The sequence below is a fragment of the Sinocyclocheilus anshuiensis genome, unplaced genomic scaffold (assembly GCF_001515605.1).
Source record: "Sinocyclocheilus anshuiensis isolate Anshui unplaced genomic scaffold, SAMN03320099.WGS_v1.1 scaffold978, whole genome shotgun sequence".
In the NCBI taxonomy this organism is placed as follows: Eukaryota; Metazoa; Chordata; class Actinopteri; order Cypriniformes; family Cyprinidae; genus Sinocyclocheilus; species Sinocyclocheilus anshuiensis.
The window spans coordinates 261,319-276,254 of record NW_015537965.1 but is presented as its reverse complement, the minus strand read 5'-3'; the positions used below and the strand labels follow the sequence as shown (position 1 = coordinate 276,254).

The 14,936-nt window shown below is 37.1% G+C and overlaps 1 protein-coding gene across 1 annotated transcript in view; it reads left to right on the top strand.

Moving 5' to 3' along the window:
- Positions 1-1,488: 1,488 nt before the first annotated feature.
- Positions 1,489-14,936, top strand: part of LOC107667973 (BMP/retinoic acid-inducible neural-specific protein 3-like) — a 37,561-nt gene continuing 24,113 nt past the window's right edge. Inside the window, exons 1-2 of the mRNA XM_016459710.1 lie at positions 1,489-1,929; positions 12,209-12,511. Coding sequence (XP_016315196.1) covers positions 12,312-12,511 — 200 coding nt within the window. The 5' untranslated portion in view covers positions 1,489-1,929; positions 12,209-12,311. The remainder of the gene's footprint in view (positions 1,930-12,208; positions 12,512-14,936) is intronic.

Below are 14,936 nucleotides of genomic sequence, written 5' to 3'. Positions count from 1 at the left end.
TTGCCCATGTATCTAATCCATCACAATCAGTTCCCCGATAACACACACAGGACTGATGCGTGTTCCAGCAGATTGCCAGAAGACAAACAATCTCACTTTGCCAATCTCTGTAATGGATTTGTGCTGAATTTGTCCATGGTCGGAGAGCCATTTTGATTGTAGTCAGAATTGGGGTTCAACCAATACTTTAACACCAAAGAAAAATAAGTAATTCCTGGTCTGAAATCCTATCGGCTACACATCAAAGCATGGCTGTAGTGAACTCCTGCTGCTTAAATGTCTCTTGTCTTTTTCTGATTTATACTGATTTATACTAAAATTTGGACATTGATGCAATGGACTGAAATCAGAGGTATGATTTTTATTAGCTGCCACTGCTGTCTGAATGACTCCTACTGCAAAGATGTACAGAGGCTTAGGGCCAGGGATAGAGACTTCAGCACCCACACATGCTGCTCACATTTCGGAATAACCTTAAATTAATCAGGTGATAAATTTAAATGCCACACTGTAAAAATGTTGGAAAATAATGCAATGTAAATGTTACAGCAAAAACCTGTTAATTGGTTCACTGTTACCTTACCATATATGGTAAATAATGATATTATGTTATAAAGACAATATATTTAATTTAAATATATTTTTATCTAAAAATAGATTTACCTAAAATGTATGAAGTAATTCCAGAAATCACAATGCAAAGCATCAGAGATATTATTTAAACTTTTTTGTTGTTTTGTATAAATATATTGACCACAGTATGTACATTAGAATGTTTCATGCAGCTGTGTTATAAAAGTGCATTTTACAATAACATATTTTAATAGCTTAAATAGGCTATTATTTTAACATTATATGATTTAATGGCTAATAGCTATAAAATATACAGTCACCAAAATGTCGTCTGATAATGCTTGTAACATTGTCACTGTATTTTTTTATGGCAGTTTTTAACTGTTAACTTTACAACAACATTTTACAGTGCATTAGAATTTATACTGTTTGCATAACAACTCTTATAAGAATAATTCCATACTATTATTAACTCAGAAAAGGCGAAGTGGTAGAAACACACCAACACTGCTTGCACAAATAGATAAAATTGGGTTCTGACCTGCTGACCAGTAGAACTGTTGTATTAGTAATAGCTTACAGTATTCTAAACTTATTCGGGAAAAAAAGGAGGAAAGCATTTTCTTTAAGCACTTACTTACACAGATCTCTAGATTTGGTAACATAGCCTGCTTATCATTCCACCCTCGTCTCGGGTTTTATGCATATCCTCCGAAAAGCCATTACAGAGGGCTACTTGTGTTTTAAACATGTGACTTGGGTGAGAGTGGGCGCGCGCCCGCGTCTGCCAGCGTCTATCGATTGAAATTTGGCTCTGTCACTCTCACACACATACACACGGACAACGATGCAGAGTAGGAGGGTCAAGCAGAGCTATGTGATGGGACTGACTTTATAGAGGAATATCTACCGGCACTTTCAATAGAGACCGAAAAGCCTCGGTGTCGCAGTCCGTTGGCGGATGTTAAACTGAACCACGCGCTTTAACTGATAGCTGCGGTCTGTTTCTAACTGTCTGTACTGCTAGTGGATATATCTATTCGACATTGTTTGACTAAATGAGGTTATTTCTTCTTCGAGGAACAATTCAGAGCACTACACGGATAACCTTACCTTCGCATTATAATGGGAGCGCTTTGTTTCCGAAGTTGGACTATAGTGAAGTAGCACCAATTTAAACATTTAGGTGCTGCCTCTGCGACCTTTCGTCCATTTTGTCTTTACGCCAAACAGTTTTCATTACTTCCGTGGGTTTTAAGCTGGTGCCCGTTAAATACTCTTGTGAAAAAGAAAAAAACAGATTCAGCGAAGAATGGGACCTTGTTCGATGAAGTTTCAACATTGATCTACATTGTGGTGAGTTGTATTTTTTCAGTCGTGTTCGTTTTGACATGGTTTAAGTTGTTGTCAGTTGACTGCACTGCAAATATAACCGTTGCCTCTTGCTGCAGCGGGACAACTTTGAACAAATGCTACCTGATCGTCACATCGTTCTCATGAATGATGAGCATACAGCAGCCCATCAAGACTACACAGCTTCTTACACGAGTTACAACCGTGACCCTTAAGACCATTCATGTATTTATGCCATGTGGTGTTTGATACAGAGACACGTCTCTCTCTCTCTCTATCTATTAGATACTAGTCTGTCACACACACACACACACACACACATTGCAATACTGCTAAAAACATTTTCTAAGCGTGTTTTTCTAAGCATCTTTAAAAAATCTCAAAACAAGATAAATATATTCCAGAGGTAAAGACTTTAATATACCTTTTTTAGAGAATATATCTGACATTAAGTTTTGTTTTTCATGTTTTAAGCATAAACCCTGCTAAATTTTGTCACATTTACGCATAAATCAATAAAAACAGATCTAATTCACGATGTATTCTCTGAAAACAAGCCTTAATATGTTATGCAGCTTTGCTTCTCAAATAAATGTATCTTGTTTTAGATGTGTTCAGATATTTTACATGGAAAGTATGATGGAAAAAAAATACTGGGGAAAATATGATGAAGATGTGGATGATCATTTTGTATTTGCATTTGACCTGTGATGCAGGTTACATGTTATAAGGGTTATACTAACTTCACAATTAATCTTGTTCACATGAACGAGTCTTGATCTGATTTTGTAACTACCAGTGATGCATAAAATATCAATGAACCATTTATTTTTTCAAACAGTTAACAATTACAGCGTGAGATTCTAATGTTAATGTGTGAAAGCCAAGCAAGCTTAATATATGCTACACAGCTGTATGCTTACAGAAAATCTATAAAATGAGGCATCAGAGTTTGCTGCCCAATGAATCAGCTGCTAATACATTTTGCTATAATTGGTGTCACTATATCAGCTGTACCATCTGTTAGTAAGCAGCTTATAGCTTACTTGGAATTGCTTTAAAACTAAATGACATTAAATTATAGGAAAATATAGTACCTTAATGTGAAGAGGAAAAAATTATTAATTTACTTACACAACACCAGTGAGATAGTGAGGGTTCTCATGACGAAATACTGTATATATCTCTGGCCAATGGAGAGAGCGCAGAAAAAGCCAATGATTTTAGCAGAATAGTGTTACATGACTCTTCATTATTGTAGCGAATCAGCTCATGGGGAAATATGAATAATGAATCATAACTAGTTATAATTAATTATACATATTTAGATCCGCTGTAGATATTTACTTGACCTCTCAGGGTCAACTGTCTGTCAATTCTAAGAACGTTAATTTCCTGGTTAAGGGAAATAACTTTCTTACTGTTAGCAGATCTATACAGGTGGAGCTGGGGAAGGTGGAGGGTTTCTGAAGTGCGCTGCAAACTGCTACAGTAAACAAAAGCCAGGTATTTGAATATTGAGCAGTAAGCTCAATGGCTACCGATACAGGAGAGAATAGTGGTCGACCAATATTGTTTTTTTGACAGCTGATGCCGATATCTTGGAAAGCAGGGTGGCCGATGGCCGATATAATTTTATTTATTTGAATTAATATTTAAGAAATTTGAAATAATTTGAAAATTTATTAAAAAAATAAATGTGTTAAATAAACATACTTACACTTTAGATGACAAAGTAGGCACTCAGTATTCTGGGAAGTTTGTGTGCATTGGGAATCATATTTTTTCAAATAAAGCCAAGGTAACACTCGTTTTGCATACAGCAGACAGTATGGCAGTGGGCAAATGCATAAAGCGCAGCTTAATTTAAAATCACAAGTTTAAAGTTTGTCGATCGCGCATCTCCAGTGAAGCTGAACTCTCCGTCCTCCTGTCCACATTCAATTTGCACGGACCGAAAGTCATGCAGAGAACACGCGATCATGCAGGATACAAATGCACACTTCACAAGATCTCACAAATTTCAAGGTTTTTGAAATTAGATGTTTACTAGGCAGTCAAAGATTTGTTTAAATGATATACATTGTATTTGAATATTTAGCAGCGAACTCCGATACAGGAGAGAACCGATCAGCTGCCATGTGACAATGATGTCGCCAGGTCAGATTGAGCTAGACCTATCGGGCTGTGCCATCTAGAGTTTCATGCCAGAACTCTGTATTTCTGATACAGCATGCATAGCAAACATTCAGTGCTCTGCTCTTAAAGGGGTCATATGATGCGATTTCAATTTTTCCTTTCTCTTTGGAGTGTTACAAGCTCTTCGTGCATAAAGAAGATCTGTAAAGTTGCAAAGTTTAAAGTCTCAAATCCAGAGAAATATTCTTTATAAAAGTTAAGAGTCAACCACGCCTACCTAAACACCAAATACACAAAATAATGTTCTTTTTAGCAGCATCATATGACCCTGGATAGTGGATAGTTTTCATTCTTTACTCACTGTTATTAATTCTAATGACTCTTCCATGGGGAAAAAAAAAAAAAAAAAAAAAATCAGTTTTGGAATGTCATTAGTGTAAGTAAATGATGACAAAATTTTCATTTTTTGGCTGAACTTAAAGTTTAAGTTATTTATGCATACCATTAAAAAGCATATGTATGTAAGATTATTAAATTCATTATTTTTTAATTTATTCATTTATTTGTTAACTTAACTGTCTAATTGCAGTGCCACTAATGGCACCAAAGGGAATTGCATTCTTTTCAGTCTTTTTGTATTTATTTGGGTCAGGCAGTAGACCTGGTAACCGTACCTTTGGAAACTAGATTTCTTATTGTCGTTGACGGAGGCACAGAAACCTGTTGTTATTTACTGCAGAATTTATTCTCTGTATGTGAGTGCTATTACCCCTGCACAGTGGATGTCTTTGCAAAAGAGTCACTGGCACCACAACACTGACAATCTGTATGCTGCATTCACATTTCCCTGTGTGAGGGGTCTAACTAAGTGTTTGTGTGTGCCTCTGTATCCCAAATGTCTCTCATCATTGCTATCTGCTGGCACAGTTTTTTGCCATTTTCCAAAAACACCATTTAGAGCTTTTGGCGGCCACATAAATGACAAAAAGACCTTTTAGCGCAAGCTCACACAGACAATTACACAAAAACGTGCAAACATCAGCATCCAGTAGTGTTCTAGCTCAATGGCTCATTCATCCTATACTGATGTGCGATATAGCCATGGATGAGAGCCCGAGAGAGCCAGTGAAATACCTTTCCTAGTCTTGTGAATTTGCCTCAATGGGGCCTTTTTTCTTCAAATGGCTGTCTGCAGGTAAAGTGGCTCCCTAACAAGTCCTCAAATTAATGAATGACTCATGCGTGAAGGCCCTTCTGCAGCAATTCCAGCACATCAGAAATTTCACAGAGACGACTGATTTGTTGAACATGCAGCAAGCAGACAGGCCCGAGCAGGAGCGAAGCTTTATGATGGTGAGCCGTAGCCCATTATTTTATGATAATGAGCTGGATCACCGAATCCATCCTGATGCTGAGATTTCTGCGAGACAAACGTGTGAAAAGACAGGCGCAGGAACATTGGCTCCTTGATTAGAGCTTGAAAACAAAAAGACCCTCGGGAGCACGCAGTTGAAAAGAAGGTAAAGATGTGACATGACACCTTTCAACTAGGCAAACAAAAACCTTGATGCGTGTACGAAATGACAAGCAATAAGAGATAAGCATGAAAGCGATGTTGCTAAAAGGTTTCGGGTGTCATTGTGAATTCCTTGACATGTAGAATTTGTTTGATTTTTACAAAACTGTGCCTTTTAAACCTCAATGTCACATTGTGTCCTTACCAAAAGTGACACAATAAAACAACAAGCAGACTCCTCCATGGAAATCTACATTTTTGTTCTAAGCAGCGACAGGACATTTTGTTGATCGGTTTCTATTTCTGCGGTTTCTATAATGAGATTTCTTTGGCCCAAAATCCTCAGCTCGACTCAGTTATTCAATGTGGACAGATAATCTTGTAGTTTTACAATTAGGACATTGATTTATCATAACCCAGAAGATGGTAAGACAACTTCATACTGTATCTGAAGCAACATTCAGATAATTTCAATCCTACAGATTTCCATAAATGTTTTAGTTAAGTTATGGCTTTAAGTTTAAATGTAAAGTATTTGGAAGGAATTTGTTAGATATATTTATAAAATGTGAGGGCCAATCCACAATGGCCTGTGTTTGAAGAGGAGACTCTATGTCTGGCTGAATTTAGAAAAGAAGACCATGGGATGTTTTCTAAGATTAATTGCTGCTTTTTCCGCCCCTGTATTGCGCTGAGCCTTTCACTGATATGTGGCCAAATAAAAATGTAAAAGTGAGAACTTTACGATCAAAAAGGCAATAAGTAAAGCAGCAATTAAATCAGCATCTTGCACATTACCACTGACTCTGTACGCTATTACCATGACTTTTATTTCTAACCTGTAATCAATTCTTTGTTGGGTTTTATCCGTACCAACAGAAATTTTAATGGAATTCAGCCCCCTATGTATTAGTCATGGTTAACTGATTTACTATAAAACTTTACTCTGTGCATACATGTCCTGACCTGAATATCACTTAACTGGATGACTCATCAAAACCATAAGCTATAGCCTTTTAAATCATGGATCATCCAAACAAATGATTATATCCATGATCAAAAGAATGGCTACCTTGTTGTTCATGCTTCCTCAAAGATCAAAGGCTTTATTAATATAGATTTGTATTACAATTAGTCTTTTTATATAAAAAGAGCATTTATTGCACCCTAGAGACATGAACTGAGCATTTTCAAACCCTCATATTAAAAATGTGTGCCATGTCCATGGAGACATAATGCTCTCAGGAACATGTGATATTAAATGTGGCTTTCAGAGTGTTGGTGAACAAACAACATTACATGTATTATTTTCTTTCCATTCTTTGTGTTCTTTATCTCTTTGTTTGGTTTTTCCACAAGACTTTGGGTCATCCATTGTCCTTTTGAGTAATGCTCTGAATAATGTGCAAAGACATGCGTATTTATAAGAGTGTCATTTATGGATCTGGATGATGCAACAAAGATATGAAATATACACTTGCTGTAGTATATTATGGGTATTTTTTTTCTTTGCATATGGACACACAAGGTTGTCAGTTGTATCTGCAGTATGCTAAAATGTACATGAACATTGAATTGATATTAGTTTGTCTGATGCTCAGTGGTTCATCTAGAATCTGACAATTATTTTAGTTTCATGGCTTGTCTGCTCCTAGAGGTCCATTTCTCAAAGTGACAGCAAGATTAGAGGGAATATTTGATTTGCATTTAACACTCAACACAATGGCTGTCATTCCTTTTCCTCCTTTTGGTCCCATGCACTGATATAAGATAGTATTTCATATTTAATTTATTGCCTATGCTGGGATATTCTCTTTGATACATTACACACTGCAAATCTCTTTGTACACATCCTTTTGTTCTCAAACGAAACACGGATAAATAATTATGACTTCGAGACACATTATTTCGCTAAGAAACCTTTTTACCCTCAGGCATACAATGAAAGACACTGTTGATTGTCATGGGTAAGAGAATAGCATTGCTTATTAAGAGTAAAAGCTCATTAGTCAGCGGAGAGAGGAGGATGTGAGGTTTATCGGTTCCTGCTCAGACTTTGAAGGTGGTTTCAGGGATGACTTGAAGTCAAGCCTGAAAGAACCAGAATTACAAATAGTGGGATCCTACTGTAGAAATTGTAATACAACCCTGTAATCAACTCTCACCTAAGATACACACTTTTTCAAGTAGTCAGACAACCCTCCATCCACCCTGCGGACACAAATTTAGAGCAGGAAATATCTCAGAGAATGTATCTTCATTTGCATGCTTCCAGCAGTGACAGCCAAAACTCATTGCAATTGCACAGGTTGTAAATGAAAAAACTGAATAGATGCCCAAAGTGCACACTTGAGTCTTTCCGCTGAACATGGTTGACTCAAATGCCATTGAAAACTCAAGTTTGAGAGATCCCAGATCTCATCATCTCAACCTTCCAAAAGTACTTTGATAACACTTCACTTTGAGCTTGGTTTTACTTTAGGCTAGTTCTTGCTCTTAGTTGTAATTTAAGGTTACATGCCCAGAGTTGTACAGTAGATGACAGTGGAGCATTAATGGAATATCTTTTTTTATTAAAGGAATATTCAGGGTTCAATACTAGCTTCAGAAGTTTAGTTAGTCAACAGCATGTGTGGCATAATGTTGATTTTTACAAAAATAAAAAGGTTAAAAGGTCACTTCCATTGTATGTGAATGCATTTAACGCAAGTGCATAAATGCAGATTTTTATTTATTTAGATTTATATTATAGGTCAGTTTAATGCACCTGCAGAATTTCATGAAGTACCTCATCGTTAGATCAGGGTTTCTACAGACATGAACAAGTTCAATTTAAGACTTTTTAATACCTTTTTAATACCACCTTATATGGAATTTAAGACCTAAACCTATGTTGCTCAGAGACGCAAAACAGCGCTGTGGCTGTGTTTGGAATTATTTTTGTTGTCGAAATAGAGCAAAAACAGGCAATATGGTGGCTAAAACGTAAGTCTCTTAATTAACTTCTAGTTTATTGATCTGTTGTAAAAAAAAAAAATCAATATCACATTTGTAATCATGGTAATTTTTGGAGAAAAAACGGACTCTTCATGTGAAATTGATTAACTATATGAAGTGGTATAAATATATAAATTTTCTGCCCCCATGTCTTGAATTTGTGATCATTCTGATTGTATTTTAATAGACTGAATCATGCAGTAAATGTAAATTATTATCGATAACATTATAAGGTAGTTCGACCTGTATTCTGCTACTGCGATTCTCTCTGATGATGCAGTAACTACCGCGGGGGAGAAAAAAAATCTTTCGGTCATTAGTTCCGTCATACTGAAGATATTTTAGCGGTAATGTGACCAAAAAATATTTAAGACCCATCGAATCTGAATTTAAGACATTTTAAGACTTTTTAAGGCCTTTTATTAGTAAAACGTTATTTAAGAATTTTTAAGGACCCGCGGACACCCTGTAGATACATTTTCCAACAAATCGTGAAAGATGTTTGTTCGGTTAGTTCTGAACACCTGTAGTCATTTCATTTTAAAGCATCCCATTTCAGTGTCCTTGCAGAGATGTTCATCTTCACTGTAGACAACAAAGGAAAGGAAATAGCCTTTTCAATACCTAAAAGAAGAATTTCGCTATTTCTCTATTTCTGGTTAAATGGATATTCTTTGTATTATCTGTTTGGTTTTAGTCAGTTATTTATTTATAATCTGTCCACAATCACATTATGAGCATAATCTAAAATGGCCGAGTCGCAAATCAATGCTGCTTAATGAATATAACTCAATGAGCTTGAGCAAAATGGTATACAGTACAGTTTAAAACAGACTGGCTTTTTGTCATTCAGACAGCTGTTTGTCTAGTCTGCTTCTCTCTTATTACCAGGCATGGCTGTAGTTTTAAAATGATTCGTCCCTCTAGGTGAATACACAGGACCTTGTCATAGTCACCATTTACATGACAAATTACAATACGAGTGTTTGTATTGCTATTGCAGACCCTGCAGTTTATGATACAAATACTCTTGCAACATCTAGTTTAAATGAAAAATTGCATGTCATGTAGCAAGGCTAAGATGATCGTGCAAAACTGTATACATAATTTTCTCCCCATAAAGAGCTTAAAACACCTCTTTATGAGTTCTATGGTGGTATAACACAAATTTTAATCCAACATAACTCTGAATAATTGTTTTCTCCTTGTTTCCCAGAAAACTAGCTAATGTTTTGACCTTCTCTCCCACCAGACCTTTGCTTAATTTGGCTCATGCAGATACTTATTTCTTAATTATCCTCATTTATGTGTTTACATTTTCTCCTCCATTTATTTCTCTGTTCATCCCACACATTTTATACATACATTTTCTAATAGTCCACCACGTCACACTTGTCAAGTCAAGTCAAGTCAGTTATATATTGGTGAAAGCGCTTTTCCCAGTACGTATTGTTTCAGATACTTTTTATAGAAAGTTGTGGTTTAATCAACATAAAGTTGTGTAGGAGCCAACAGAATTGTCACTTTTATGTCATTTCAGACCAGCCTGAGGATATTTCAAGCCCGTTTGGTGTTCAATTATATTTAAGTGGCACCATTGGTGCTTTTCATGCGTCCGCCATTGATGATAAAAAATACATTTCTCTCTCAGGCCAGATGTTTTATTTGTGGTCTAAAAGTACACCTCGGCTCCTCTTTCAGGGTGGATCGGTTCAACAGCATTTGATGAAGTGTATTGTTTTTGTAACCACAGATATTGTCTGATGATGCCCCTGTAAACAGGGAATGACACATACCTGATATTATTCCTGCAGATAATAACCAAAATCCTGTTACTGCTCTGGGTGGGGGAAATAATGTGATTATAGCAGCAGATTGCTTTGAAATGAACTGTGCTCTCAATGAATACATGTTTACACGTTTGGCGTATGAAGATAGGATGCAGGTACAGTTCTGAGCTGTTGACTCTGGGTTGCAGGTTTTATCTCAAAGGACTGGAGAGTTACAGAGATCACAACCCTGCTCTCATTGGCATTCTGCTCTTGAATAAAGTACTTAACTACAAGTTGCTGACTAAAATGAGAGTATTTTGCTTTTTTATAACGAGCTAAGCTGAAATAACTCAACAGTATGTTCAGAAGAGAACATGAGCCAGAAGCACCATCTATCTCAAAGCTTCTCTGCCCTTGTGACTTAAAGCAAAGCGCTTGTTACTCAAGGCAGAAAAATAGCAAGTCAAAAGAATTGCTGATGGAAACGTTGTGATTGCGGCATTTGAAAAGGCCTTTTTTTTGTGGTGCACTGTGGCGCTGAAGTGCAGCGCATTGTAGGATCCCTACTGAGTGGTTACTGTGTTCCACCGAGACTTCCTCATCAATATGCATGGAGAAGTACTGATGTCTGCGTTGAAGAATTAGATGTCATGCAGCAAAAGCCTTGCTTTTAAATCTGCTGTAATCACAGCAGAAAGCATTGTAGCCCAGATCAGGGCTGTATTCACACCGTTATGGATGTCCTTATCAGCGTGCTACATACATTATAGTTCTGTGTGAGATGAGGGTGTAGATACATCATCCAAGAAAGGCCTCCCATAGGAATAAATGCCAGAAGTGGACAACTCATGATTGCAATTTGAAACGTTAAGCTTAAAGATATTTAATGAACTGATATGGTGACCAACAGCTATGCAATTTTTATCCCACTGCAATAAATGTACTGAAGTGTAGGCATACTGTAGGCTTCTGTTTTGATATGCACATCTTTGTAATTAGAGGTTGTACTAAGCAATGATGCACAAGTCCGTGTGGTGCATTTATTTCGCAAGGTCTGTATTTTAATCTGTAGTTGCATCTCCTTTCACACTGTTCCAAAAAAGTATGAACATTTTTTGAAAGTCACCCACACATATGGTCACATGGCACACATGACTTGACAGACTGTCATCAGAATACAGTAATGAGACTCTATTCCAACATCTGGTTTGGTCAAGGCCGTGAAGCATGATTGACAGCACTTGGTGGAAATATGGAAATAATAACAGGGTTAGAACAAGGGGCGGGACTGCGGGAGACGCTGAGAACTAACTACTGAAAGAGATGTTGAAAATGTGCTCATGACATCTGTTTACCATGGGACTGAATTACAGTGCTTGACTTTAAACCGTATCTGGCGCGATTGCCTTTTTATACAGTTTGCACTTGATGCTAAAATTGGAAGCATGTGCACAGGAGGTTCTTATTATTTCACTTACATTCTTTTATTGTTAATTTGGTGATACTTTGTTCATCTGAAGTACTAAAACACTCATTACCATGCAGAGAACATTTTTATGTGAATACATTACACTTCTCACTTACAGACAATTAGTAGATTATTCCCACAAAGAATCATCGTACTTTTCTCCTCTCTCTATGTTGACAAGATCTCTCCGGAGTCCTAAATAGTTTTCATGGCCTCAAGGAAACAGAATTTCCTGTTAATTGCCTGTCTTTGTATCTGCGTGTGTGTGCACTTTTCACTTAAAGTAACAGTTGTTTTGGTGAGTGTGTCTGAGTGGAGGTGAAGGTGACTGAGTGTTTACTAATGCATCTTTGTTCTTTCTGTGTGAATCTGTGTGCTGCGTGTGTTTAGGCGAGCGTTTGTGGGGCCGAAGCCATGCTGATCTTCAGTTCCGGGTGGTGGAGTGTGGTCTTGCACCAGAGCCTGTGCTGTTGAAGCCTTGTGCTGCTCCCCTATGGCTCTATGGGAGCTGCTGTTGCTGACTTTCAGCCTCCGCTGCTGGCTGACAAGCTCTGCCAGTTTAGCTGAAGAAGGCCCTGCAGGCCCCCTGGACTGGCTTCTTTCTGACAAGGGCCCATTTCACCACTCACAAGAGTACACTGAATTCGTGGAGAGGAACCGTCAGGGATTTTCCACGAGATACAAGATCTACAGGTTAGTTGTAATTGAACTGAGGCTTGCATCATTTTCATGCAAGGCAGGCTTGCCATGGATTTTAAATGGTATATTTTGCCATGTAATATAACTGAAGTTCTGTGTATTGTTTGTTGCTATATAACTGATCAGAATCATGAAATATTTCTTTGTATCAACTGAGTTTATAAATAATAAATGAACGGGCTTGCAGTAAAATATTTTGTCAATGCATACTGTTCAAAAGTTTGGGGTCAGTAAGGTTTTATCAAAAAAAGAGAGAAAGAAAGAAAGAAAGAAAGAAAGAAAGAAAGGATGATTTAATTAATCAAAAGTGACAGTTAAGACATTTACATTGTTACTAAAATGTATATTTCAAATAAACACTCCTCTTATAAATATTAATTAAGCAGCACAAATTTATATTTGTGAATTTATATATTGAAAATGTAGTTATTTTCAACATTGCTAAACACATTTTTTTTTTTTTTTTAGCACCAAATTAGCACGTTAGAATGATTCCTAAAGGATCATTGAAGTGGTGTAATGGCTGCTGAAAATTCCGCTTAGAATAAAATGTATTAAAATAGGAAACAATTATTTAATTGTAATCATATTTTAAAAATATAACAGTTTTACTGTATTTTTGACTAAATGCAGCCTTGGTGAGCATAAACGGCTTATTCCAACAACTTTTTAAAACTCTTACCTGTTCCAAACTTTTGAAAGGTAGTGTATTCTTAAGGCCTTCTTTTTGCTGAAGTGAACTTGGCAGAAGTAACATAATACACTTTTTTTTGTTGAATTGCAGTTAGTAGAATTTAGCCTGTTAGAAGGTGAGCAGAAATTCCAGCTCTTACATTTCTGGTGATTTCTTATACATAATTTCCATCATTGCAGGGACAGTTATTGAATATTCATCTGTTCTCAGAGGCCACAGTTGACATCTTCTAATTTGTAGGAGCTACTTCATGGCTGCTCTGATTGGCCCTTCATCAAAACATTGGAGATTTTTTTTTTTAGTCTGTTGGCTAAACCTGGTGAATCAGAGGCTCAGCGCTCCCTCTGCAAGATTAATAGTCTTATCATGTGGCCAACTGATTAGTGGGCTCTTAATTCTTATTACTCGACATTATCACCTGTTCCCTCGAGATGGTTACTGTCGGCAGCAAGGCTGTGTTAGGGGAAGATTACAACCACTCCGTGATTAAATAAGTGTATTATATCAAAATACTAATTGAAAAGGAGCAGCTTTCACATGGATGCCAGTGTTTAGGTAAAACATTTAAATATAACAATTTCTCATTAAATAGACAGACTGATTAAGCTCCTAAATGTTTAAGTTTCAGTCATTTATTATTATATTATATTATTGTATTGTATTGTATTATATTATATTATTGTAACAACTTACATGGGGCCATATGTAATGCATTTAAATGTAGATTTTCTGATATACTTAGTACTATACTTAGGCCTAACCTAAAAATTATTTTCCAGTTCAGTCCCATTCACTTCTATCTCAATATGCACTGGGCCTTGAATAATTGAACAGTTGCATTGTTTGACAGTTTGCCACTTTTATTTACACAGTTGTTGTTGATATTGTTGTCAGCTGTCACGTTTAGTTATTTGTTGTCTTGTGATGTCGAGATTAGTTTGTTCATTTGCTAAAAAAGATTGCTTTGTTGATAATTACTCTAGTCGTGTTTTATGTACCAAGAGTTTTATGAGGGCTTCAATGTTCATTTAATCTTGTCTTGTGATTTAGAAGAAAAAGCATTTTGCTCTAAATTTCTTACAGAATAAATTAGATTAACATTATTGAGTGATTTAAAACTCTATAAAGAAAAGGAAAAGTATGCATTGAACCCAGGGCCGTTTCTAGCCATTTTGACGCCCTAGGCGAAATCCCTATTAGCCCCCCCATCCCACTCCCAAACAAGATAATTTAAGACTACATACAAAATAACATAAAACTGATTATGTAAACACTCAAATCTGATAGGCCATACGGCATAACGCAGTATTCATAGTGTCCGGTGGGCGTGATGAAGGCGGTCTTCCACTCGTCCCCAGGGCGGATACGAAAGAGGTTATAGGCGCTTCGCAGATCCAGCTTGTAGACGATACGAGCTCCACGAAGTTCCTCGAGGGCGGCCGGCACCAGTGGAAGGGGATATGGATACTTCACGGTTTGTGAGTTGAGGGTCCGGTAATCAATACAGGGCCGCAAGCCTCCGTCCTTCTTGCCCACAAAGAAGAAACTTGAAGCGGCCGGTGAGGTGGAGGGCCGGATGAAGCCTTGCTGGAGAGCCTCCTTAATATACTCCTCCATTGCTCCTTGCTCCGGGATGGACAAAGGGTACACCCTACCCTTAGGGAGTTGAGCTCCAGGCAGCAAATCTATGGCACAGTCCCACGGCCGATGAGGAGGTAGTTTCGT